Below are 25,246 nucleotides of genomic sequence, written 5' to 3'. Positions count from 1 at the left end.
TGTGAAATGGCAGGTGTCAACCTGTTTTTAAAAAGGCATTATCACCATCTAGTGTTATGAAGTGTGATTGTCCCTCAGTTTTTTCTTCCTTGGCATTATTATGCCAAAGCAAAGGCTTGCGACCTGAAAGCGGGCCCTAACCCACCATTTAAGAAACACTTATCTAATACGTAAAGCAGTAATGTTGGTGAGTATCTATTGGAGCCTATCTGGCTCTCCTAGGTTACTTCAAAGAGTCTGCTCAAAGAGCCTCGACGTTCACGAACGACACATCACAATGATACCCTCCCCTCCCATATGCTTTTGCTGCTGCTGGTGTTGCCATGATGATGAGGATGATGATGGTGGTGGCATCCTCCGCCTGCCTCCCCTCCCCCGCCTCCTCCTCCTCTCAGAAAAGGATGGCTGGAGGCTGGAAAACACACATGCTGCTTGGCCGCACTGGATCCCGGTGAGTTTCCCTTCTTTCCTCCGTTTAAATGACACCGCGGAGTGAAGAGATGGCGGGTGAAGGAGTGATGAGGGTGATGGAGAGAGATAAGAGATTGTAGCATCTGTAGCTTGTCCCCGTGCGACATCAGGCCTGTGTGTAAAGTTAGCATTGGCAGCTAGTGCTAACAGTGACAGCAATGATGGCATAGGAATGCTGCGATCACTGTTTCAGGACTGTTTCATATAAGAACATTGTGATGGAGTTCCTGTTTTTCTGTAATAAAATATTTTCAATCATTTAAAATGCAGTTTTTTAATTATTCTTTACTTTTTTTAATATAGTTTACGGTTTACAGTTATTTTTATGTTCCCAGTGTCCTCGTAAAACAATTTCCAATATGTATTATATTAGAGAATGGAATGATTACAAATTAACGAGACTAAATCATAGCGTTATTTTTTTGGAAAACATTAAAACAAAATCAAGTAAAGTAGGAGAAAAAAGTTATCGGCCAACGGGACAGGATAAATTAATATCCAGAACTGTTTCAGAAAATAAGAAAATTGTTCCTTTTTTCCAGGAAGAACATATTTTCAATTAATTAAAATTCAGATTTTAATTACGGTTTATTTACTTCAATGAAACATATAATTTTTGGATTAAATATAGTTAATTTTTAGCTAATTTTCTTCAAAGTATTTTACCAGTTTTGTCCCAAAAATATAATTTCCCATTTTTTAGAATGCAGTTAGTGATAGTGTTACCTCGGAGCCGCTGGAGCGAGGGCACATGTGTGAAACCCACTGCTGGGAGGCCAAATGTGGCCCGCCACATGATTTTATGTGGCCTGCAAGACAATGCTGAGAAGCACAGGAGACAATTTAGCTGCAATGGGTCAAACAATGAATTGCATTTTTAAATATGTCTACTGGATGTCACCAAAGTCAGGCACCACTTGCAAAGCACCCACTGTAGCTGTATTTGCTGACTACAATTAATCAACCAGAGAACATTGAGGAAACTCATCTTGACGTTATTTTATTAAAAATAAAACGTGCTGTTTGAGGCAATAAGAAAAATGCAAAATTAAAAAAAATTGCTCCTGCGTGTGTCTGCAAATTTGAAGGACCTTTAGCTCCTTTCTATAATAGATATAAAATCTAATAGCAAACTTCCCAAATTCAGGGAAATATTTTCATGATAAATCAAAAGCAAAAGTACTTTAAAATCGTTACATTCATAATTCAAATTAGTGTTTCAATGCTATTTTTGTCACATTCCACTGAGTTTCTCCGAGTTAAATGAACAGTAGTGGTAAGAAGTTTAATTGTTGTTTTCTTTTTCATTTTTTTCATTTTACAAATGCACTGTTGATAAACACTACAAGAGATTACATTTTATTGGAGGGGGGGGCTCTTTAATTTTTACATCATCAAATCTTACATCCCTGAATCACAATTTAATTGTGAGCCTCAGAAAAGACCCCCAACCCTCCAATTAAGGCACCCTTTTTATGCCATTATTTTTCTAGTCCGGCCATCATTACAATATTTTTCCTATCATGTGGCCCCCAAGATAAATTTAGCTTGAAACCCCTAAGCTAAATTCCGGGTGAGGTTCGGCCAAATCAGGTTTTCCACAAAATAGTTCTGATAAAACAATCCGCTGTTCTCAAATATGATTTTTTAAAATTCCTTACACATTACAGGATATCAATTTAAAAACAACATTTAGAATTATTATGAAAATAATCAAATAAGTAATAAATGAAATCACAAAATAAAATATTATTGATTTAAATATTTAAACTATGATATAAAAGTGCATTTTATTCAAATAATCATGGGTCGAAAAATATATTATTTCACTTAACAAAAGCCTCACTTAGAGGAGAATGACAATATGAAACTCCCTGAAGTTGCAAAACTGCAAAAAGTACACCGAGATACAGTGAGGGATTAATGTACACAGTAAAATAAGCCGTCCCCAATCAGGGATGTACTACTGTGCCTAAATGTAACATTTTAGGGATCAAAGCTTGAGAAGGCTCCACTTTTGGTCTCTATGGCAACCACAGCATCACCCTCACTCCAAAGACTGTGACCTACTTAACTACTCTAACTGGGAAGGGGAGTCTTTCCATCGAAACATCTTTTTCTCCCGCGCAGGATGCCAAGTGTGCTGAGCGCCATCATCTGTTATTGTTTTAACCGTCAATCCAAAATTCTTTAACATGGAAAATGTGAGGATATTGTACAAAGTTTATTCAAAAAAATCTTTGTATATTATTGGTATAGAATTATTATAATGCATTTTGAAAAGACATGCTGAGCTGTGACGTCATGTGAGGAACATCGGCACCCGAGAAAAATGTTACATGTTAAATAGTCAAAGTGGTAACGTGTCGTGATTACCTAAGTGGAGATACCTGGGGTAATCATCTGGTGCGCTTCCTGATTGGATGGTGTTCCCCACTTAAGCTGTCAGCGTCCAGAGATGGACGTTCGAGTGTACTCCTCGTATCTCTGAGTGTGACTCCAACATACAAGGTACCCACGATTTCTCTTGCCTGATTCATGCCTGCCTCTCGTTGCCTGACCTATTTCTGTTACAAGTTTTACGATCTACTCTCCTGCCCCGGCCACCGACTTACCCGCTACGTTGCACCTTACGCTTTTCATCACGGAGCTGCCGTTCCGCCCGAAGAGGCTTTCGACCAGCAAGAGCCGACGTCCCGAGCCTGTTCCAACGATCCTTGTCAATAAAAACTCTGAAACTGACGCAATTGGATCCGAGTGTCCGTTCCGGTTCATGACAGTAACGGGTGTTTTAAACAAAGTTTTATTAGATTTTGTGGGAAATGCCTAGGCGTTGTGTTGCTGGTGGATGCGGTAATGGTTTACCAAGGGTCGAGGAGCCAAAACAAGGCTAACTACCGAACATAAAAGACGGAGAGCCACCAATGGGGGGTGCTAACCTGGACCGATCAACAAAAGGCGGCCGCGGTCTCTGCAAAGAAATGCGACGAGGAAAACGTGAAGCTGGCTGAAAATAAACCAAGGGATACGGCAAAACCAGCGCTAAAGCCAGGCTAGTCGGACAAACAACACACGTCGAACAACCAACGAGCGCCAACGGGGAGCAAACAAAACAGGAAAGCACTCGGCAGCCCCGATGCTAACAAGGAGCTAGTCGGACAAAATTATACCAACGCACCGACCCACATAGCAAAATGACACAAACTGAAAGCCACAATCGCCTACCTAAAAGGAACAGAGGCAAACAAAGAACACATGCTGTAATGGCGGCAGGTAATCTTACCCCACACAGCTTTTGGGGGTGAGCAAAGTTCTCATTTCTCCTAGCAAAAATAAGTGGTATGCACTTGCTGGTCACTACTATTGCTAGAGGTAAGACCAAAGCCAGAGTTGAGAATTTGGGTTAAGGTCGGGCCAAAAATTTCAGTCATTGCATTCGAGTTAAGGCCGGGCTTCTCTCTTGCTGACTTTTTAAAATATTATCCACCCGTCATTGCTCTTTGTTTCTTTTTCTATGCGTCACGCAGTGGAAGATTCAAACGATGAATTCAGAAATAATGTGTGAAAGGCTTACCTAACAAGAGGTGATACTTCAGTGGCATGCCATGGATTTTACCACTACACCTTCAGCTCCATATTGAATTTGATATGTGTCGTTCGCGAACCAACTGGTTTCGTGCGTAAAATTGTCCATCCTCGGCATGAAATTCCCCCCCTTGTGAAAATGTCACTAACACGACTTCGTATCTAATTATGGGTGGATTAGAAAAGTAAACTTGAGAGAATTTGCACCTTCACACATAAAGAAAACTGTTATGTGCTTCACCTGAAAAATTATTAAAGTTAAATGAATGGTCAAATTCTCAATGGATGAGGAGACGAACGTACGGAAGATAGGCTGAGTCAATATTTTCAACTTGCTTAAAAGTTATTTCTACAAAGTATACCATGGTGAAAATCTACCGACTGGGGTAGTGTGAGGAGGGTGACGAGGACAGCAGAGAAAATAATCGGGACTTCACTTCCCTCCATTCAGGACATTGGCCAGAAGCTCTGCCTATCCCATGCTAAGAACATTATCAGGGACCCCTCTCACCCCCATCATGGACTGTTCACTCTGCTAGCCTCTGGGAAGAGGTACTGCAGTGTGCGGTGCAGGACCACCAGGTTCCGCAATAGTCTTGTCCCCCTGGCCATTAGACTGTTAAATGGTCAATCTAACATATAGTAAATCTAAATCTAAACTGCTGCTAATCTGTACATCTGTGGGTTTTGTTAGACTTTTTGCACTACTGGCAGTTCTTATAGCTAGCCACTCCTTGCACATCTGCTCTCTGCACTATTGTACTTACAGTGTTATTGTTTACCTGACTTGATAACCTGACTGCCCATTTTGCACATCTGGTTAGCTACTCTTCTTGCACTATCTGCACTACGGTAACATACTATACGTAGCCATAATTATTTAGTATATTATTAGTACTCACTACTCCAACTCAATACAACATTTATTTATATCTGTAAATTCAAGGAAACTGTACATTCAAGGAAACTGTGGGGGTCAGATGTATCGACATTTCGTTCTGTATACACGTGTACTAGAATGACAATAAAGTAGATCTGAATCTGAATCTGAATCTGAAGACACGATTTTCTCGCCTGAACCCCGCCGCATACCCGATTCTCTGGGTCCGACGGCGGCGCCGCGCCACCGAGCGCAGTCCATTTGGGGAGCTCAGTCTGAGTGAGAGGAGGGGGTCCTTGGGATGGGTGGAGGGTCAGAGGCGTTTTCCACTCAGGACCTTGTTTTGTAACGATATCTAAGTTAAAAGAGACTCTATAAACACATGAGCATTAATGGGTGGATAATTGAAAAAATAAAGTCTTTGAGAGAAAAAAACGGCCCGCCCTCACAAATAAAATATAAAAATGGGATATTTTACTTGAGGTTCTGTCCCTCAAATTAGGTTTATTGGTTGGACTCGGGCGGAGGCTGGCATTAATATCCGCAGGCCCGGGTCGAGGCGGGCTGGATTTTTTAGGCATGATCTTACCTCTAAATATCGGTGTCTGTTTCAGAGCTGCCTCATATGATGTGTGAATGGGATTCGTGTTAAATGGAAAGTGTAGAATTCCTTCAATGACGTCACAGCTCTACAGCAAACAAACTATATCAGTCAACTGTGAGACTAAATTTCCAGAGTCCCTCGGTTTAGGAAATGCAACATTACATTTGTTGTTCTGTGCCAAATTGAAAAACAAAACTGTTTCGGAATACCTCTAGGTTGGCCTCTGACTGCCAGATGAAGTGGTAGGGGAGGACAGCGTTGCTGCCCAGTCGTCTCCTCGCCATCTCGCCTTCGGGCCGATGGCGGCGCATCAACACTCGCCCGACAGCAGCAGCGAGGAGTGCACCGTACTGGAGGCTGCGCCCGCTAAGGACACTTGCCTGCAACATGGCGGCAAGGTGAGACATGTAGTGCGGAGTCACGTGTCAATTTTTGACACTGTTCCGTCCCCAGTTATCCGACTACTGCCGGCTATGCGCCCGTGTGCTGTGCGGCGAATGTGTGCCCGGACACAGCGAGCACCCAATGGTGTCTTTGGGTGAGGCCTTGGACCAGCACCGGAGCACCCTGGAGGCGGGAATGAAGGCGGCTCATGACAGGTGAAAGATCTCTTGTTTTTTTTGTTTGTGGCTATTTTTTTTCGGCACAGCACATCCGCAGCTATTCAATCAAAGGACACTAAAAATATTTTCACCAAAAACAGTTGTACATTATGATGATATAATACATAAACATGTTCCCAGGAGGAGTAGGCTGAGGGAAATGCCCCCCTATTCCATTTTTTCTTGCAGGGAAATCGTATCCAAAATCAAAACAAGAAAGAAGAATCTAACCTCACAAAAGCAAAAGTAGAAAACAAATACTGTAAATTACATTTCCATCCTACATTTGAGACTCCTATAACATAAAAAGAAGCTTTTTATATATGAATCCTCCCTAGCATTATTGTTAAAGGTTCACATATTTCTTACCCACCACAGTCATCGGGGAACCACTTAATGTGCTGCATTTGACACAGTCGATTATGTGATCTTGTTGCAGAGGTTAGAGGACTGGGTAAGGTTCTCTGGTCCTGCCCTGAAATGGTTCCAGTCCTACCTCGAGGACAGGAAGTATTTTGTTCAGATCAAAGACTATGTGTCAGACCAATTTGCAATGATCTGTGGGGTCCCCCATGGGTCCATCCTGGGACCCCTCTTGTTCAATCTTTACATGCTGCCCCTGGGCCATTTAATACTAAGTAATAATGTGTCCTACCATAACTATGCAGATGACACTCAGATTTACATCTCGCTGACAGCAGATGAACATGGGCCCGTGAACTCACTCTGTCACTGCCTCCAACAGATCATTGTGTGGATGCAAAACAACTCTCTGCAAATGAACTTAGACAATACTGAAGTCATCGTCTTTGGCCCACAAAAACCCAGAGAAAGTGTCATCAGTCATCTGGAATCACTTAGTTTAAAACCTAAAAATCCGGTTAGAAATCTCGGGGTAATAGTGGACCCAGACCTAAACTTTAACAGCCACATTAAATCCATATCATCATCAGCCTTTTACCATCTCAAAAACATTGCCAGAATCAAGGGTTTACTGTCTAAACCAGACTTAGAGAAACTTATCCATGCATTTATCTCTAGCAGGTTAGACTACTGTAACGGCCTTTTGACTGGACTTTCTAAACGAGCTGCAAGACAGCTGCAGAACATCCAGAACGTTGCTGCTCGGGTCCTGACTAGAACCAGGAAGTACGACTATATTAGTCCTGTGCTCAGGTCTCTGAACTGGCTTCCTTTCACTCGGCGAATAGACTTTAAAACAGCTCTGCTGGTGTATAAGTCTCTTCATGGTCTAGCACCAAAGTACATCTGTGACATGTTGGTCCCATATGAACCATCTCGGACCCTGAAAACCTCAGGGACAGGCCTTCTGCTGGTGCCCAGAGCCAGGACTCAACAGGGTGAAGCTGCGTTTCAGTTCCATGCAGCTAAACTCTGGAATACTCTTCCTGATGACGTCAGACAGGCGTCTACTCTGACAGTGTTTAAGTTCAGGCTGAAAACAGCTCTGTTCAACTGTGCATACAACTGAAAGGGTTTACTGCACTCTTCACTTTTACTTTATTTTAATTCATTGATTTTATCATGTTTTATCTGTGGTTTTAATGCATTTAAAACAACATTTTAAATTTTCAATGTCTTTTCTTCTATGTTTTAACTATAATTGTGTGTTTTTAACCTGTCTCTTTGCCATTTCCATAAAGCACTTTGAATTGCCTTGTGTATGAATTGTGTCAGACAGGACGAAAGGAAGACTGAGATCACTTGCGCTCGTTTCTTGGTTTTAATGAAAGGAAGGAAATGACAAGGTGGGATTCTTCGATCCGTTGGTTGGCGGATTGACGGAACTTGACAGGGGGGTGAAGGCTTGGCGGGAATGGTCGCGGACAGGCGTAATCGTAGTATTCGGAAAATAGTTCAGGAGTCAGACGGGCAGGGCAGATTTACAGAAACGGGTCGGCAACGGAGATCAATCAGAAGAGAACAGGGAGCAGGCAAAGAGTCAGAGGTACGGGCTTACTGAGCTGAAGGCAACAGGTAGCGTGAGTACAATCCAACAAAGTGTTACCGGAAGCTGGGGATTTAAATATACAGGGTGCGCCAATCAGCTGTCCTGGCTGTTGGCGCCAAATCCTGAACACAGGTGTTCCCGATCCGGATGATTGTGACAAATTGTGCTATACAAATAAACTTGCCTTGCCTTGCCTAATGTTGTGTGTCTTGGGCATTTACAGCCTTGTGGCGCCCACTCCTCTCCAGGCTATGCTAATCTAAAATACAAATATAATTTTTTGATTTTTATAAAAATGGGAAAATTTTAAGGTCTAGAGCTCTAGGCTCCTTAATGTGGTGCCTGCAGCCGGGCACTCCCCTTAAGACCAACTGAGTACCCCGCAAATTGGTTCTGAAACTATATCATGGGTCATTATGATCTTCTAGGAAATGATTTCTAAATGGCGTGATGTCGAGTGGTTGACTGAGCCTATTTTAACCCCTAAAAATGACATGGTAATAACATATTAACAACATAGGAAAATCATGTTATTTTAGATAAGCATATCACACTGGTAGCCCTTCCCACTAATAGCTAACATAAAAGTAGCTCTCTGCTTCAAAAACGTTGGCAACCCATGATCTTAATCGTTCCATTAACAAATACCTTTCGGGTGGCACAATGGCCTTCAATGTTGTACGAGAATATTGGACCTTGAAGTTATGGATTCCCCCTAGATCAGAGGTCATCAACCCGTTTGAACCCGAGAGCTATTTTTGTAACTGATTAGTGTGAAGGCCTACCAGTTTCAAATGCATTTCTATATATCAGGGGTCACCAACCTTTTTGAAACTGAGAGCTACTTCACGGTTACTGAATCATACGAAGGGCTACCAGTTTGATACGCTCTTCTGAAATAACAAATTTGCTCAGTTTGCCTTTAGTTATACATTATTTATAATGATTAGTAATACTCACCTATGTAAAGACACTGATCATGTTAATGATTTCTAACAATGATTATCAAAAATGACAACAAGGTGGGAAACAGATATCAATATTCAACACTTTATCTCTATTAATCACAGTATTTGTTACATTTTCAGATGATCACTTACATCACTACATTTTAGCAAAAAATATCCCATTTGCACAAGCCACTGACATGCCCTGTTAACAGATCATGAACTATGTTGCAACATGTTTCAAAAAGTTAACAATTATGTAATGTTAAACAAAATCAACTTACATATTTTTAAATATGTAATACATTTTTTATTTCACATTTTGAACTAATGGCCAAGTCTGTGTTATGTTTAACAAAATTATAACTTTTAAATGTCATGAACACACTTTTAAATTGAACACAATTCTTCAATATTTTAATTCAACTTTGCCATGGCACTACCATGTTGTCACTGACTACATCTGGTATCCGTCCTTGGTTAGTGGGAAGACTGGCATTGCATGCTGTTCACCAGTGTGTTGTAATCTGGTGTGTAACTTGACACTGCAACTGTGAGTGAGTCTCTCAGATGTGCATCAGTGAGGCGTGTTCTGTGTTTGTTTTTGATGAAGTTCATGTCAGAAAATGCTGATTCACAGAGATAGGTTGAGCCAAACAGGCTGGCAACCTTCATGGCTGCTGTGCATACTCCACTGTACTTCTCTGTGTCAACAAGGCGCCAAAAGTTTGGTGCAGCCTGGTAGGCTTTGAGATGGAGATCATTTTGCAATGTTATAATTTCAATCTCCACCTGTCCAGCATCCAAGTTGAACGTTGCACTTAACTGCTCAGCAAAGCATGTTGTGTCCCCATTCATGAAAGGGTTGGAAATGAAGAACACACATGGTTCAAGCTGATGAAGGTCACAAAACCTATTCTCAAACTCTTGCCCAAGTCTGTTTATTACTTCAATGTACTTTTCTGCCACTTTTTCAAATGTCTCAGATGCAGAAGCATTGTCTTTCAGCACTGACTGCACAGAGGGAAAGTGCAGAACTTTTTTTCTCTGTAAATCTGCAGAGAATGCATTCATTTTGGCTTTAAATGCATTTAAAGCACTTATCATATCGACAACAGTCTTACCTTTGCCTTGCAGCTGGCAGTTCAGGAGGTTTAATTTCCCAGTAATGTCCACCAAAAATGCAAGGTCAAGTGTCCACTCTGTGTCCTCTAGCAGTGAGACATCTTCGCCTTTGGACTGCATGAACTCTTTGATTTCACGCAAAAGAGACAAAAAACGATGCAAAACTCGTCCTCTGCTGAGCCATCTGATTTCTGTGTGTAGCAGTAGGTCCCCATATTCTGCTGACATCTCCTCTAATAGTACCTTGAAAATCCTGTGCTGCTTTGCTTTGGAGCGGATGTTGTTTATGATTTTCACAACGGGAGTCATCACGTGCCCAAAGCCGATCACTTTCGCACACAACGCCTGCTGGTGAATGATGCAATGGTAATGCAGAAATTTGGGGAAGTCTGGGTCACGTTTACAGTGAGCGATGAAACCTGTCTGTCGGCCGACCATAGCAGGAGCCCCGTCTGTTGTCACCGCTACCAGCTTTTCCAATGGCACCTTTTTCTGCACGAAAAACTCCTTCACCGTGTTATAAATGTCAACTCCTCTCGTAGTTGTCTTTAAGGGCAGTAGTGTCAGGAGTTCTTCTTTTGTGGAGAAATCATTAAACACCATCCGGATAAAAACCAATAACTGCGCTGTACTGCTGCTGTCCACGGACTCATCGCACTGGAGGCTAAACCACTTGCACTTCGCCAGATCCTGCTCCAACTGATCGACCAAGTTACTGGACATAGCTGATACTCGTCTTGCCATCGTAGATGCCCCCAGTTGGACGTCGGAAAGAGTGGAGATTAGGTCGCTTCCATTTTTCTCGTCTTTAAATACAGTGTTAGCAATTAATAACATCGCTTCTTTGACAACTTCTCCATCTGTAAATGCCTTTTTTTTCTTGATCAGAAAATGTGTAGCTCTAAACGAGGCTTCGGTTGCTTTTTGTGAGTTTTTGGCCGGCCTCGTAAAAAAAGACTGTTGCTTACCCAGAGCGGTCTTTAGCTCACGGGCTTTTTCTGCCCGTAGGGCGCTTGCAGGTGGATATTTATCATGGTAGCTTTTGTGACACGTATTGAAATGTCTCTCCACATTGTGCCGTTTTGCTGTCGCCACGGTCGTCCCGCAAATCAGACACACGCAGGTTTCTTTTACAGTCGTAAAAAAGAACTCCTCTTCCCATTCACTGTGAAAGAGATACGTTTTCTTTCTTTTTTCTGCCATGTTTTTGGGGTACGAAACTGCATACAGCGCCCGCTAGCTTACTCTCCACATCCCACAAGCTCTACTTTACTGCCCATAGGTAAATATTGTGCGCGTTAACCTTAAAGTATTTTTAAGATAGTATTTTTTAAATCTATATACATACAAGTGTGATTAAAAAAATAATAGCAACAGAACAAAATTAATTTTTAGACGCAGCTCTCTATGAGATGTGCTATTTTTGGAACAGGCCCGCGGGCGACTCATGTGGTCCTTGCGGGCGACCGGGTGCCCGCGGGCACCGTGTTGGTGACACCTGCTATATATCATATCACATGGGCTTCTGGTCCACGTGATAAACAAGTGAATACAGTATCTACAATATATGTAATTCCAAGAGTAAATTAAGTTGAGACTTTACAAATCTGAATTTACACATTAACAGGGACATGGATAATTTTAGAGGGTTAACACAATCACCAGATGAGTTTTTTTTCTCTAGACTTCCGCAAATTTCTGCTGCTGCCGTGGTGGTCGGAGAGATGGTGCAGCAACTAACCAATCAGAGAGCAGCCATCGAGGAGGACATCCTGTCAAGTTTCGAGGACCTTCACAAGCAGCTGGACGTGAGGAAGAGCGTTCTTCTCATGGAGCTGGAGGTCACCTTTGGCCTCAAGCACAAAGTGGGCGAAACATTTTGGGGTTGTTAAAACACATGGCGTCACCAGACATAACCTGCTGCATTGTCTCATGCTGAGCCCAGGTCCTGCAGTCTCAGCTGGAGAGTCTCCAACAGGGAGAGAGCGCTGTGTCTTCCATTTGCGCCCAAGCAGAAGAAGTCCTGGCGACAGAGGCGTGTGCCGCTAGCTTGGAAGAAGAACTGGACCTCCAAGGGAAACTGGAGGAGTTGGCCGGACGAGGCTTGTCCTGCCAGCCGGAGGAGAACGACCAGCTGGACCTGGTCCTGGAGACGGACGGACTTCGCAAGTGGATCCACAATCTAGGCACCATCGTGACCACCAGGTAAGAAGTTCTTCTGAGATCCCAGCAACGAGACAACTGTTGTTAATCGTCTTTTGTTTTCCGTGAGTTTGTTTTATTCTTGGTAATGAGGAGGTAGGTTTTCAGAATAAACCCTAAAAAATAATGTGCAGTTCTTTCAAACGATTTAATTACAGAATATTCTGGGCAAGAATGACCGACAGAACACTTGTGCAACACTAGAGCAATACTAAGGTGGTTTACTATCAATCTTATCCAAAAAGGCTGATCATGAAACTATGACAAAGTTAGACATTAAAGGGGTCCCACAGTTGAACAGAACACTCTTTTACTAACGATAGCCTCGTCATCCTTGGGGTAATGATGCTCAAGCCGCTCAATCTTTGCCTGAGGAAATCAACCGTATTCCCTTTAAAGGGACGAGTGATGAACTTTGATTGATGTGATCTTTTAATAATCTAATTGTGACTAAATATAGGAAGTGACATATTTCAATATTAGAACACAGCACAACCACCATACCTTCCTCTTCTTCAGTGCTGTGGCGAGCCAGAGCGAGGCCATGGGCGCCGGCTTGGAGCAGAGCATCGTAGGACTTCCTTCATCCGTCACCATAGTTACCAGAGACAAATCTGGAGGAGCTTGCAAGAACGGAAATGCCAACCTGTCGGCCGAGGTTGTGAACATGGTAGAAAAAGGCGGTTGCCACGCTTTGCCCAATCTATCAATGTCTTTTTTTTCCTACAGGTGTTCACGCCGGACGGAAGCATTGTGGATGGCGAGATCGTGGATCACAAAAATGGAACTTACGAGTTTGTCTATGTGTTGCCTAAAGAGGGCAACTTTTCACTGGCGTTGCGTCTGTATGATCAACACATTAAAGGAAGTCCCTTTAAACTGAGCGTTGGCACGTCACAGGTGGGCAAAAAAACAAAACCTGCTCAGTGCACCCCTAAAATCTATGGGTCAAAATATCCCAAATTGGGTCAAAAATGGACCAACTTTTAAATATTTTTTCTTATTTTGTACATAACGTCAAACTTCATCGGTCTGTTTAAAACAACATCGTTATTTAAAAAAAATAAAATGACACAATTTTGGTGTAGGGTAAAAAAAATGGGTAAAAATTCACCCAACTTGGGTCACCAGTGGACTAATCGAGCCATAATATTGGCTCATGACGTTTGAACCTATAAATTCCCCCCAAATGTTTTTGAACAATGCCTCAAAATCACAAAATACAGAAGATGCCCAAAACAGGGTCAATAACTTAATTAAGGCCCTTTTCCCCTTAAAAATACTGATTCTGAAGGTGATTTAAAAAGCCAAAATATTTTTGGTTTGTACAAAAAACCTCAGTATGAAATTTGTTAAAAATGTGGGAAATTGAGTCCATTTGTGTAAAACAAACTCAAAACAATTGTGCTGAGTTTTTCAAAATAACCCCTCCTATATATCAGGACGTGGAGTTAAATCGATCCAAGGATTGGATTAGTCCATTTTTTAAATGGAATTCATGCCATTGTCAAACTACACAGCGTAATGTTAGCATTAATGGAAGGCTATCTATACATCGGCTAAAGAATTTTGGCACGAACGGAACCCCACACTGAACATATACAACAGCAGCTGACATTGACATCAGGAACGACACTTGACATTCAGTATGCACACAGCAAGACACAGGGTACTATTGTGCCAACAATTCTCCCAATGTGTCATTAGTGTTGCATGCTGTTGTATATGTGCATATGTTACCTGATATTCACACAAACAAACATAATCAAATTACACATTGTCAGAGTTTTGGCACTAATTAAAAGTAATTTTATGTACGGACAGTTTATTAGCACGAGTGGAACCCACACATGCACATACTGTATGCAACGGCAGCTAACATTGACATGAACGACGCTTGACATATATACAACAAAAGTTAACATGGACACAGCAATGACATGCAACACTAACGAACTGCACAAGACATCGTCAAACTACACATCGGCAGGATTTTGCCACTAATGGAACCCTATAGTACACTTACACATATACAATGAAAGATTATATTGAAACAACCCATGACATTTGACATATGCAAACAGCAATGGGATGCAACGCTAGTGGAAGCCACATGACGATGTCAAATTACATATTTTCAGGATTTTTGGCACTAATGAGATGTAACTTTGTTCATAGGCAGAATTTCGGAAGCCCATAGTACATGTTGCACATATACAACTGCAGCTGACACTAAAACGAGCAACGACGGATATAATCACTCAGCAATGACACACAACACCAATAAGCACTGCATGACATCATCAAACGATCAGCAGAAATTTGGCAGTAATGGAAGCCCATGGTTTTTTAGGCTTTTCAGAGTATATTTTTATGAACCGGGCGGCACGGCAGCTAAGTGTATAGCGCGTCCACAACACAGTTCTGAGGTTATGTGTTCAAATCCAGATATCGCCTACCTGTGCGGAGTTTGCATGTTCTCCCTGGTCTTGCGTGGGTTTCTTCTGGACACTCCGGTTTCCTCCTATTTTGTTAAGGGTAAATTGGCCAGGCCCAAAATTGTCCCTAAGTGTGAATGAGCGTTCGAGTTGTCTGTCTCTGTGTGCCCTGTGACTTAAGGGTGTCCCCTGCCCACTGCCTCAAAGATAGCTGGGATGGGCTCCAGAACCCCCGCAACCCTACTGAGGATAAACGGTGCAGATAATGGATGGATGGATGTTCATGAACCTCCACTCTTGTAGTACAGTGATTTTAAAATCCTAACCCACATCCCTCCCGCCAGGTCTCCCCTTCCACCACCACTCCTTCCAACTCGGCAGCTAACGCCACGCCGTCCACGGGTTCCTCTGAGGGCGCCAAGCGTCGGGGCAAATCTCCCGGGCAGAAGAAGAAAGGCTCCAAAAGGGCGAGCAGTGCCTTGGGAACACCGCGCCGCAAAACCCAAAACCCGATCGAGGACGACCTCATCTTTCGGATCGGGACCAAAGGTCGCAACAAAGGCGAGTTCACCAACCTTCAGGGAGTTGCGGCGGCCGTCACTGGGAGCATCCTGATTGCTGACAGCAACAACCAATGTGTGCAGGTGACACATCACTTGTAATTTGGCTTTTCTTTTCTTTTATTCCAAATGCTTTGCTCTGCCTTTATTTCATCTACAGCAGGGGTCAGCAACCTTTTTGGTGTGGAGTGCCACTTTCAAATTTCCTTGCAAATCAGTGTGCCACACCAAGATCAATGACTCGCACAACAATTTTTTAAAAGAGCTGTAATTTTACACCAGTCCAAATATACAACATGGATATACATTTTAATCATATATCTGACCAATTTATCTTCCACTATTCTTGTTCATCTATCAACTAAAAAATGAATGTGAATAACAAGTGGAAAGGCCTGTAGCCATCCATGACTTCAACTTTTTGCCACAAGAATTAATCAGAATCAACCATTTTTCATTAACAATGAACTACAATCAAAAACAAGTGCTATGGACAGCTACCATACCAACGATATACCAATGATATCTTGTTGCAGGAAATATCAAAACTTTTTTTTGCTATTCAGTAAGCAGTGTGATAGCTTATTTCAGTGGTGGTGTTTTTAGCAGTGATAAAGGTCTTCAGGGTCTGTCTTTGTTGGCCATACCTGGACACACCGCGTTTTAATGTCTCCGCCTTGTCAGACTCATCCTTGAATTGATAATTATGTTTCGTCTCTTGAGGAATAATGCACAGCATGGTCATTTTTTTTTTGCACAAAGCCCCACTCATCTGTCCACGCTGGCTGTAACGAAGAAGATGTTTTCGCAAGAGGAGCCCTCATGATTCGTGTGCCTGTGTTTCGTTGGCTGGGTTAAAACACAGATCTTTCCTCCTCTGCGAGGCGCGGCGCACACGCACTCACACACAAAGCAGAGGAGGAGGAGTGCTAATGTAAGCCTCTAAATAACACGGCGCGCAACTGAAAATGTCTAAATTTCAGGTAAAAATGCGCATTTTTAAAACATAATCATTATTTTGCCGTGCTGGCACGCGTGTCATAGGTTGCCGACCCCTGATCTGGTTTTCTACATGCATAGTAGGAACATTTGCTCGCATCTCCTTTTTCTCTTCTACATGTGTGCGAGGCACTGCAGACTTTGTTAATTTTTTCAAGATTTTTTTTTTCTTTTTTGCTCAAATTCATGCATGTGATTTGTGTGTGAAAGGCAATGTTGATTAAGATTGACAGCTGCCTGACCGGATTAGAGCAGCCAAGATTGCCGCTCATCTCACTCGGCCACGCATTCGTTCGGCTGTGTTTTTTCGGGTTCCAATTTTTCGTTCAAATATCGGATGAAAAATGGATCAAAAATTCGTGTCAAGGGATCACCGTTGTATGAAACTTTGACATCTGTAGCTGTCAATGGCGCAAAATGAGGTTGTTTAATAGTCTCATCTTAAGAAAAGATCAACCTGTTAACATTTTTGGTCCTTCAGGTGTTTTCCAGCAAAGGGGAATTTAAGAGCCGATTTGGTGTGCGTGGACGGTCGCCGGGGCAACTCCAGCGGCCCACGGGCGTGGCAGTGCACCCCAGCGGAGACATCATTATCGCTGACTACGACAACAAGTGGGTCAGCATCTTTTCCAGCGAGGGCAAGTTCAAGGTGGGTGTTGACGTGGCTTAATAAATTGTCAAGGTTATGAAATACCATATTTATTCGAGTATAACATGCAAAATATTTAAACTGAAAGGAAGTCGAAGTTTGGGTGTTTTGTTTTGTTACGGTATTTTTGCAATCATTTAGTAGACAAAGATATCCCTGACCACAGTTGCAACTCATTGAATGTAATTACCTACGCTCTACTTGGGTAACAATATCTAAATGATTTGCGGGGACCATCTAAAATAGAAACCGACAGGTCACACACCACAACACTGCGGCTGGGGCATACGATTGCATAACCACAAAACTGCCTCTAAGGCATGACATCACACACCACAACACTTCTCCTAAGGCAAACCATTTTACAATGACATGACATCATACACCACAACACTTTTGCTGGGGCATACTATTGCGCAATAATGTGACATCAAACACCACACCGCTGCCGCCGGTAATCATAGCACGATGAATTGACGTCACCCCCCTCTACAACACTGCCGCTGGGGCATACCGTTACCCAACAACGTAACGTCACTTACCACAACACTAACGCTGAAGCATTTCATTACTCACAACATGACGTCACACAAAACTGCAGCTGAAGTATAAAATTTCACAACAACTTGACGTCACAAAACACTGCCGCTGGGGCATATCATTGCACAGCAACATGATGTCACACACCACATCACTGTCAGCGGGGCATACCATTGCACATTGACTTGATGTCACACACCACTCTACTGCCGCAGAGTCATACCATTGCCCAACGACATGATGTCACTCACCACAACACTGCCGCTGGGGCATACCATTGCGCAACAACGTGATGCCACACACAACAGAAGTGCCGCCGGGGTATCATTGCACGATGATTTGATGTCACCCTCCACCACATAAACTTCCGCTGGGGCATACCGTTGTCCAACAACGTGACGTCTCTTACTAAAACACTGCTGCTGATGCATATCATTGCTCAACAAAATGATATCACACAACGTTGCCGCTGGAGTATATCATTACACAAACGTACCCCAACACTGCCACTGGGGCATACCTTTGCCAAACAACGTGACGTCACTTACCACAAAACTGCCTCTAACGCATATCATAGATCAACATCATGACATCACACATCACAACACTGCCGCTGGAGTATAGAATTTCACAACAACATGATGTCACACACCACCACACTCCTGCTGGGGCATAACATTCCACAATGCAGGAGGGGGTTCACACTGTCTCTAACGCCCAGCCACCTGGCCTCAATGTTTATCATTTACAATCCTTAGTCTGAGCCGAGAAAAACTGAAACAAAATTTCACACCGATTTCAAATCGAAAATTAAGACTGCGCGTTGTGCACGCTATACTCGAATGAATACGGTTAAGATTGTCATTTGGCTGTGAATGGGCAGGCCAAGCTGGGCTCAGGCAGGCTGATGGGACCCAAGGGCGTGACGGTGGACCATGAAGGTCACGTGATTGTGGTGGACAACAAAGCTTGCACCGTTTTCATCTTCCAACTGAGCGGGAAGCTTATCACCAAGTTTGGGAGCCGCGGGAACGGCGACAAGCAGTTTGCCGGTAAGGGATGCCGGCTGATTCCGACTGCGGAATTTGGTGATTTGACGTTTGTACACTTCCTCGAGGTCCACACTTTGCCGCCGTCAACAAGAACAACGAGATCATCGTAACAGACTTTCACAATCACTCCGTCAAGGTGAGATTTCAAACTTTGGATATAATCCAGCTTGGTTCTCTCCTTGGAGAGAAGTATAACGGTACAAATAACAAGGAATCTACAACTCGGATTAGATGAATAAGTTTAGATTCCAAACTATGGCTTTAACACAATATTAGAACTGCTTACAGGCGGGTACCATTACCAGGTATCGGATCAGTAATCACTCGCTATTTCAGGCTTCGTACTTCGCTGCCTCAATGCTTTACGGTTTGGAAAATATTCCCAGATGCGTTATCCCCAATGGTATATTGCTGTGAGTGGGGGATAGAAGAACGCATTACTGTCGGGCCTGGCAGTTTTTTTTTGACGTTCTGCCCACCAAAAATGAACTTCTGTCATGCAGCCGCAAACCATTATCTCCAATCGCATGTTGCTTCAAGCGAGGACTGGCAGAGCGTACGTTTGTGAGGTTTAAAGCTCTTTTTTTTTGACGTTACAGTACTTTATTCCTGCCTAAAATGAACTGCTTTTGTGTGGCCATGATCCTATATGCCCAATCCCATATTGATGGGGACTGTCGGGAGGAGTCTGGTTCTGGCCTGTATGAAATTCTCGATCGACCATTGCTGAGAACAGGGACCAGTAGGGTGATCACATATTGCCACAAGTTGGCACCAGCAGAGCGTACTTTCGTGGGGGCTGGTATCTCTATTTTTTCATATTGCTGTGAGCTGGGACTGTCAAAGCACATTTTTGTCATGCCTGGCTGTTCCTTTTTGCTGTTCTGCCACTAAAAAGTGAACTTCGCTCATGCAGCCACAATACATTATCGCTGATCGCATACTGCTGCGTGCAGGACCGGCAGAGCGTATTTTTGTGGGGTTTGCAGCTCTGTTTTTGCTGTTACTTTATTTGTATATAAAATGAACTGCACTCATGCGGGCAGTATCTATTATCCACAACCCCCATTTTGCTGCCAGTTTGTTCTAGGCATGCCGTTCTGGCACGCCTAGAATGAACTGTTTCGACTGCGATCCATTATCTCCAGTCGACTTTTGCTGCGAGCCAGGGCTGAAAGAGCAAATTTGTGTAACGCATGCGGCTCTGTTTTTCGTTCTTTTTGTCTAAAATAAGCAGGACCCCTGCGGCTATGATCCATTATTTTTGGTCGACTATTGCAACGAGCGGGGACTGGCTGAGCGCATGTCAAAAATTGGGCTTATTTGCAAATTTTCACATATTGCAGGTGGTTCTGGTCCCCATTAACTGCCAAAAGAGGATTACAGTCAAGTTTTTGGCAGCCACAATCGTGAAGACAGCGCATCTGAACTTGAACTTGTTTGTTGAATTTCAGGTGTTTACACCAGACGGGGATCTGCTCCTCAAATTCGGTTCCAACGGCGAAGGGAACGGACAGTTCAACGCTCCCACGGGTGTGGCCGTGGACACAAACGGGAACATCATCGTGGCTGACTGGGGCAACAGTCGGATACAGGTTTGGAAAAACGATAATATGTCCCCGGTCCCAAATGTTGAGTAGCACGATAAATGAAAATTGACCTGCAGTTTTAAATATGTACACTGAGTGTTGTCAAAGTGTTCACACCCTGAATTAACAGGCGTTCTACTACATTTCACTGCTATTCGTCCTTTTCACTACTTTTTGCCCATTTTCTTACTTTTCAGTACTGTACTTTTTAATACTTTCAGAACTTTTTCATATTTATCAGAACATTTTTTACACATTTACATTTCAGGTAGCTCATTTTTCTCTTGTGCTTTTTCAGCATTGTCTTGCGGCACACTTTCTGGATATGTATTTTGTTTTCTCTCCCTTTGTGTTCTGGTTTATGTAGCTTCCTTGTTTGTTTGTTTTTGTTTTGAGGTTTTTTTTGACAATGATAAGGAAACCTTGCATTACTTGTCAGAATAAATAACAACAACAACTTAAAATGATGTGGCAGGCCACATTTAGGCCATGAGTTTGACACACGTGCTGTAGAGAATAAATCCGCATAGTAACTAACAATCAAAACCCTTCAGGTTTTCGACGGCAGCGGCTCCTTTCTGTCCTACATCAACACGTCGGCTGACCCGCTTTATGGGCCCCAGGGCCTCGCCCTGACCCAGGAAGGACATGTGGTGGTGGCCGACTCGGGGAACCACTGCTTCAAAGTTTACCGATACTTGCAGTGACCCAAACGGAGAAGAAGACGCTCCCGTTTTCATTCCAGGGTCACAGTTTATTTAGCATCCCCGAATGGGTGGACAAGATGGCGGATATGAGGGACGTCCTCTGATCGATTTGTCGTTTTGTGATCGATGTGTTCCGCTTCCTGCTCTCTGGGATGTAGTTTTGGGTGCTAACTTCCTTAGCATCAAGGCTAAAAGACAGGATGATGACTGAGTAAAGCAGGGATGTCAAACTCAGTTGGGCTTTTGGGCCGGATCCAGATTTTCTGTTCTAAGGCGGGCCAGATCAGTAAAAGAATGTTAACTCTAAATTTTTAGCTTGTCTTTTGCTTTATCACTCAGCTTCAGTAGTAACCTACACTACTTAGTGTAACCACGTATGATAAGGGACCATTTTAACACATTTATTTAAAAACAATAGGGAAAAAGATTTTCATGTTTGGCATTGAATGTGTGAATTGGTTTATTTTAACTGTTTTACACCTGAACCAACTCAACACTGTCATCTAGTTGCCGGAGAAAGCATTTGGTTTGCACTTGTTTAAAAAAATCTCAACTTTTGATAGAAATGACCTAGAAACTTGCTTTTTTTTATATACTTAGAAATTTAAGGCGTGCAGGTTTAAGTCTTTCAACGGACCGGATCCGACCTGCAGGCCATGTGTTTGACAAACCTGGTGTAAAGCGATCGGTGGAGGGACGGATCGGCTTGCGCGCTCACCAGCCACGAAGTCATTGGCCGTCGTCGAAGAATGACGTTTGACTTCGTTTGCAAACTCGTGAATTTGTTTCGAGCCATTCTTACTTTTGATTGTGTTCCATCGTGTGCATTGAAATTCTCAAGTGCCAAAAATGTTATGTTCATATCGACTGAAACTTCGAGGGACAGTGTGTATTATTTAGTGCCTCCTAATACAGAAAATGAAATCATGAAAAAAAACGATATTAATTTGAAAACAATATTGAATTAAATAATAAGCAAAGAATACACAAAGTCATACAAAAGTGCATTCTTCAAAATACTCCAAGGTTGAAGTTGCATTTATTTGATTCTAGATAAGCTTCACTGAGAAAGAGCTGACAACATTGTTGGTCATCTTGTTGCTACGGTACTTGAAAATCAAAAAGAAAATTAGAAAAATGTTGCGCTTCGGTCACTTTGAGTCTCTATAGTTTGTATTCTTTCTTGTTCTTTTTCAGGGCTCATTTTTGGTTACGTGACAATACAGCAACATCTATTGGTCATATCACACACACTGTCCCTTTAAGAAGACCGTTTCACCCATAGAAAGAATGTTACTAAACTGCAATCATACCCCATCCTTACTTACAGAACCATAACAAAAACAACCTGTCCTTAAGACTTTCTTAAGTCCTTTAAAAAAAATATAATAGGGAACAGTGAGTATTATTTAGCGCCTCACACAAAAAAAAAGACGATAAACTTGGCAGTTTGATCACTTTAAGACTCAGTACTGTGTATGCTCCCTCATGCTTTTTAGCACTCGTTTTCAGTTGTACCACACAATACAGTGGCATTTAATGGGAAAATTATACACACTGTTCCTTTAAGAAGAACCTTTCACCTACTAGGAAACCGCAACCAAATCCCATCCTTACCTAAAGAGCCAAAAAAGAACAATATTTCCTAAACATTGTTTTAGAGGGACAGTGTATACAAATAAACACGACTTGACTATTTTTTGGTGAGTCGCAAAAAAAAGAGAAGAACAATTCTGCGGTTTGGTCACTATGAGTCTTTGTACTGTGTATTCTCCCTCATGCTTTTTAGCACTTGTTTTAGATTTTACCACAGAATACATTGACATCTATGGGTCAAATCATACACACTGTTCCTTTAAGAAGGTCCTTTCAACCACTGGAAAAAAATCTGCCTCTTTACTGAAACGCAACCAAATCCCATCCTTACAACCCCAAAAAAACAATATGTCCTAAATAGTTATTTTTAAAGGGACAGTGTGTATTGTTTAGCAAGTCGCAAAAAATTAGAACTGCGTTTTGCGGTTTGGTCACTATGAGATTCCATACTGTGTATTGTCCCCAATACTTTTTAGCACTTTTTTTTTTAATTTTACCGCACAATACAGTGACATCTATGGGTCAGATCATGCACACTGTTCCTTTAAGAAGATCCCTTCACCAAATTCGGCCCCTTTACTGAACAGTAACCAAATCCAATTTTTTCCTACAGGACCAAAACAAAAACAATCTGTTCCAAATAGTTTTTATTGTATTATTATATTTTTTTACGGGACAGTGTGTATTATTTTATATTTTATAGATAAAAAAATTGCAGTTTGGTCACTTTGAGTTTCCATAGTTTGGATTGTTCCTTGTGCTTTTAAGCTCTCGCTTCGGGTCACAGTACACAGTACAGTGACATCTAGTGGTCAAATATTACACACTGTCCCTTTTGCTCATTGCAAACGTTTAGCTTTTTGGGTGCCGTTTCAGGAAGACTGGAAGAGTTACATTACAGTAATCCCTTTTTTAACTACAAAATATGTGCATGATTTTTGGATTTTACATTTCACATTTGTTAGCAAACAGCAAGTCTGGTATAATGAATAAGCTACAAATCTTGAGTGCTTTTTAGCTCCATCCTGAAGCTTCATCCAAAATCTGGTAACTCTTTGCGAAAATTACTATTCAGTAGTCAATACTGTACTCAAAATGGAATGCGAACAAGCTTTGTACCTATGCGTGTTTTTAACTATTTCCCCACCATCATTGTCGTTAGCATCGTTTATTAGCATGTACCACGGCCAATGTTCTATGTAATAATAACAAGGCCGATGTCAAGGTTTTATTAGCATGTGGACCAAAGCATGTTTTTTTGCGTGTCGTTACATGTTTTCTTTTTAGTTGGCATGCTGACAGGCCATAGCTAATGCTAGCGCCTCTATCTTCACCATTTCACATAATGTCCTATTTTTGGGTATGTTTTTGTGTACACATAATACACGAATCCCCTGCTATTTAAGATCACCGACAAGCCCAATAGAAAGCACCCAAATGTTAAAAATATAATGAAATTTAAACCTGTATAGGACAAACGATTGTGCTAACAACTTCCTACAAATTTTAAGTTATTAACGGCTTGGTTTTTAACACTTCTTGTAAGCATTCTTTTTCTTCTTCCGTGTGTTCGTTTGATTCATGGTAGCGAGGAGGTAGGTTTTCAAAGTAAAATCGGGAAAAGGATGAGTAGTATCTTCGAATGGTTTACTTACAGAATATTCTGGGCATAAAAGAGCTACAAAACACTTGAGCAAAGACTGAGGTGGCTTATCATTATTATACAACAAGGGTGGTTCATAAGCTGATTGTAAATATTTTACAAAAATAAACATTGAATAGAGCACTATCCTACTAACGATTGCCTTGTCATCCCTTGGGGTAAGTCTTGCTCAAGCCACTCAACTTTTGCCTGAGAAAATCAATTAGATTTTTTTCAATGGGTATTAGAGCTTGACTTTATATACTTTTGTGTACTTTGCTTGAAGTAACTTAACAATGGTGTTCACGGCAATTTCTGGCAACAAAATATAACACATCTGAAGTGACAGAATTACGATTAAATAAATGAAGAAGTTATAAATCAGGTTATACGATCATGACTAAATACAGACAGTGGGAAATTTTAATATTATAACACATCTTAAAGAGGTTTTACACTCAGTAGATAAAAAATCTACTCAATGGTGACTCAAATAATCAATTATTTGTATTTCTTTTGATAAGGGGTTCTCCATATCCCTTTGAATGTTATTGACTTCTCTTCAGTATATACTGTATTTGCTGGTTTTTGATGTCCTGACTTTTGAGTGACGAAGGAGCGGTTATTTTCGTTTTGAACAGTTTAGTCTAGTCAAATACGCAGGGGGTTGCTGTAAATTAGTTGCATTGTATTTCCATAAACACCTTATCGAAAGGAACCCGCCTTGTCGACCAAAGATTGATGGGGAAAAAGTTAACAAACCAGATTGTTCTGCTATCAACAGTCAAATCGAGACCAACGAGGGATGTTTACGTGCTATTGATTGTTCATGACTTGTACATGTGAATGTTTCCTGTCTGCATGTCCATCAAATAACCAATAAATGAGTTTCTTCATCTATGGCAGTGGGTTTCAAATAGGGGGGCGTGCGCGTTTTTACCTCTGAACTTTTTTTGATTTTAACTTTCCAAAGAATCAAGTGCATTTGTACCTCCACTACTCTAGGGAGCAGTGGCGCTCCTTTTAGTGGACTATTTTGTTTACATTTAAACTCAAGGCCGCGCTTAAAGCACAGAGTAGAAGCAT

The 25,246-nt window shown here is 41.9% G+C and overlaps 2 protein-coding genes across 2 annotated transcripts; one reads left to right on the top strand and one right to left on the bottom strand.

Moving 5' to 3' along the window:
- The first annotated feature begins 333 nt into the window (after positions 1–333).
- Positions 334–25,060, top strand: LOC148356853 (tripartite motif-containing protein 2-like). Its single transcript, XM_088346676.1, has 13 exons — positions 334–451; positions 5,756–5,938; positions 5,994–6,139; positions 11,871–12,051; positions 12,132–12,391; positions 12,908–13,046; positions 13,118–13,288; positions 15,171–15,470; positions 16,867–17,034; positions 18,458–18,626; positions 18,692–18,762; positions 20,081–20,221; positions 20,770–25,060. Exons 2-13 carry the CDS (start codon positions 5,840–5,842, stop codon positions 20,920–20,922), a joined length of 1,998 nt encoding a protein of 665 aa, XP_088202802.1. The 5' UTR covers positions 334–451; positions 5,756–5,839; the 3' UTR covers positions 20,923–25,060.
- LOC148356854 (general transcription factor II-I repeat domain-containing protein 2A-like) lies at positions 8,933–11,376 on the bottom strand. The gene is made up of 2 exons (XM_088348410.1): positions 10,186–11,376; positions 8,933–10,116 (listed from the first exon to the last, which is right to left on the bottom strand). The coding sequence occupies exons 1-2, from the start codon at positions 11,021–11,023 to the stop codon at positions 9,542–9,544; spliced, it is 1,413 nt and encodes a 470-aa protein (XP_088204536.1). The 5' UTR covers positions 11,024–11,376; the 3' UTR covers positions 8,933–9,541.
- Positions 25,061–25,246: the final 186 nt, after the last annotated feature.

Source organism: Urocampus carinirostris, chromosome 11 (assembly GCF_059441175.1).
Source record: "Urocampus carinirostris isolate Australia breed hairy pipefish chromosome 11, RoL_Ucar_1.0, whole genome shotgun sequence".
Lineage (NCBI taxonomy): Eukaryota > Metazoa > Chordata > Actinopteri > Syngnathiformes > Syngnathidae > Urocampus > Urocampus carinirostris.
The sequence above is the reverse complement of the archived record's forward strand: the minus strand, read 5'-3'. Positions and strand labels throughout refer to the sequence as shown.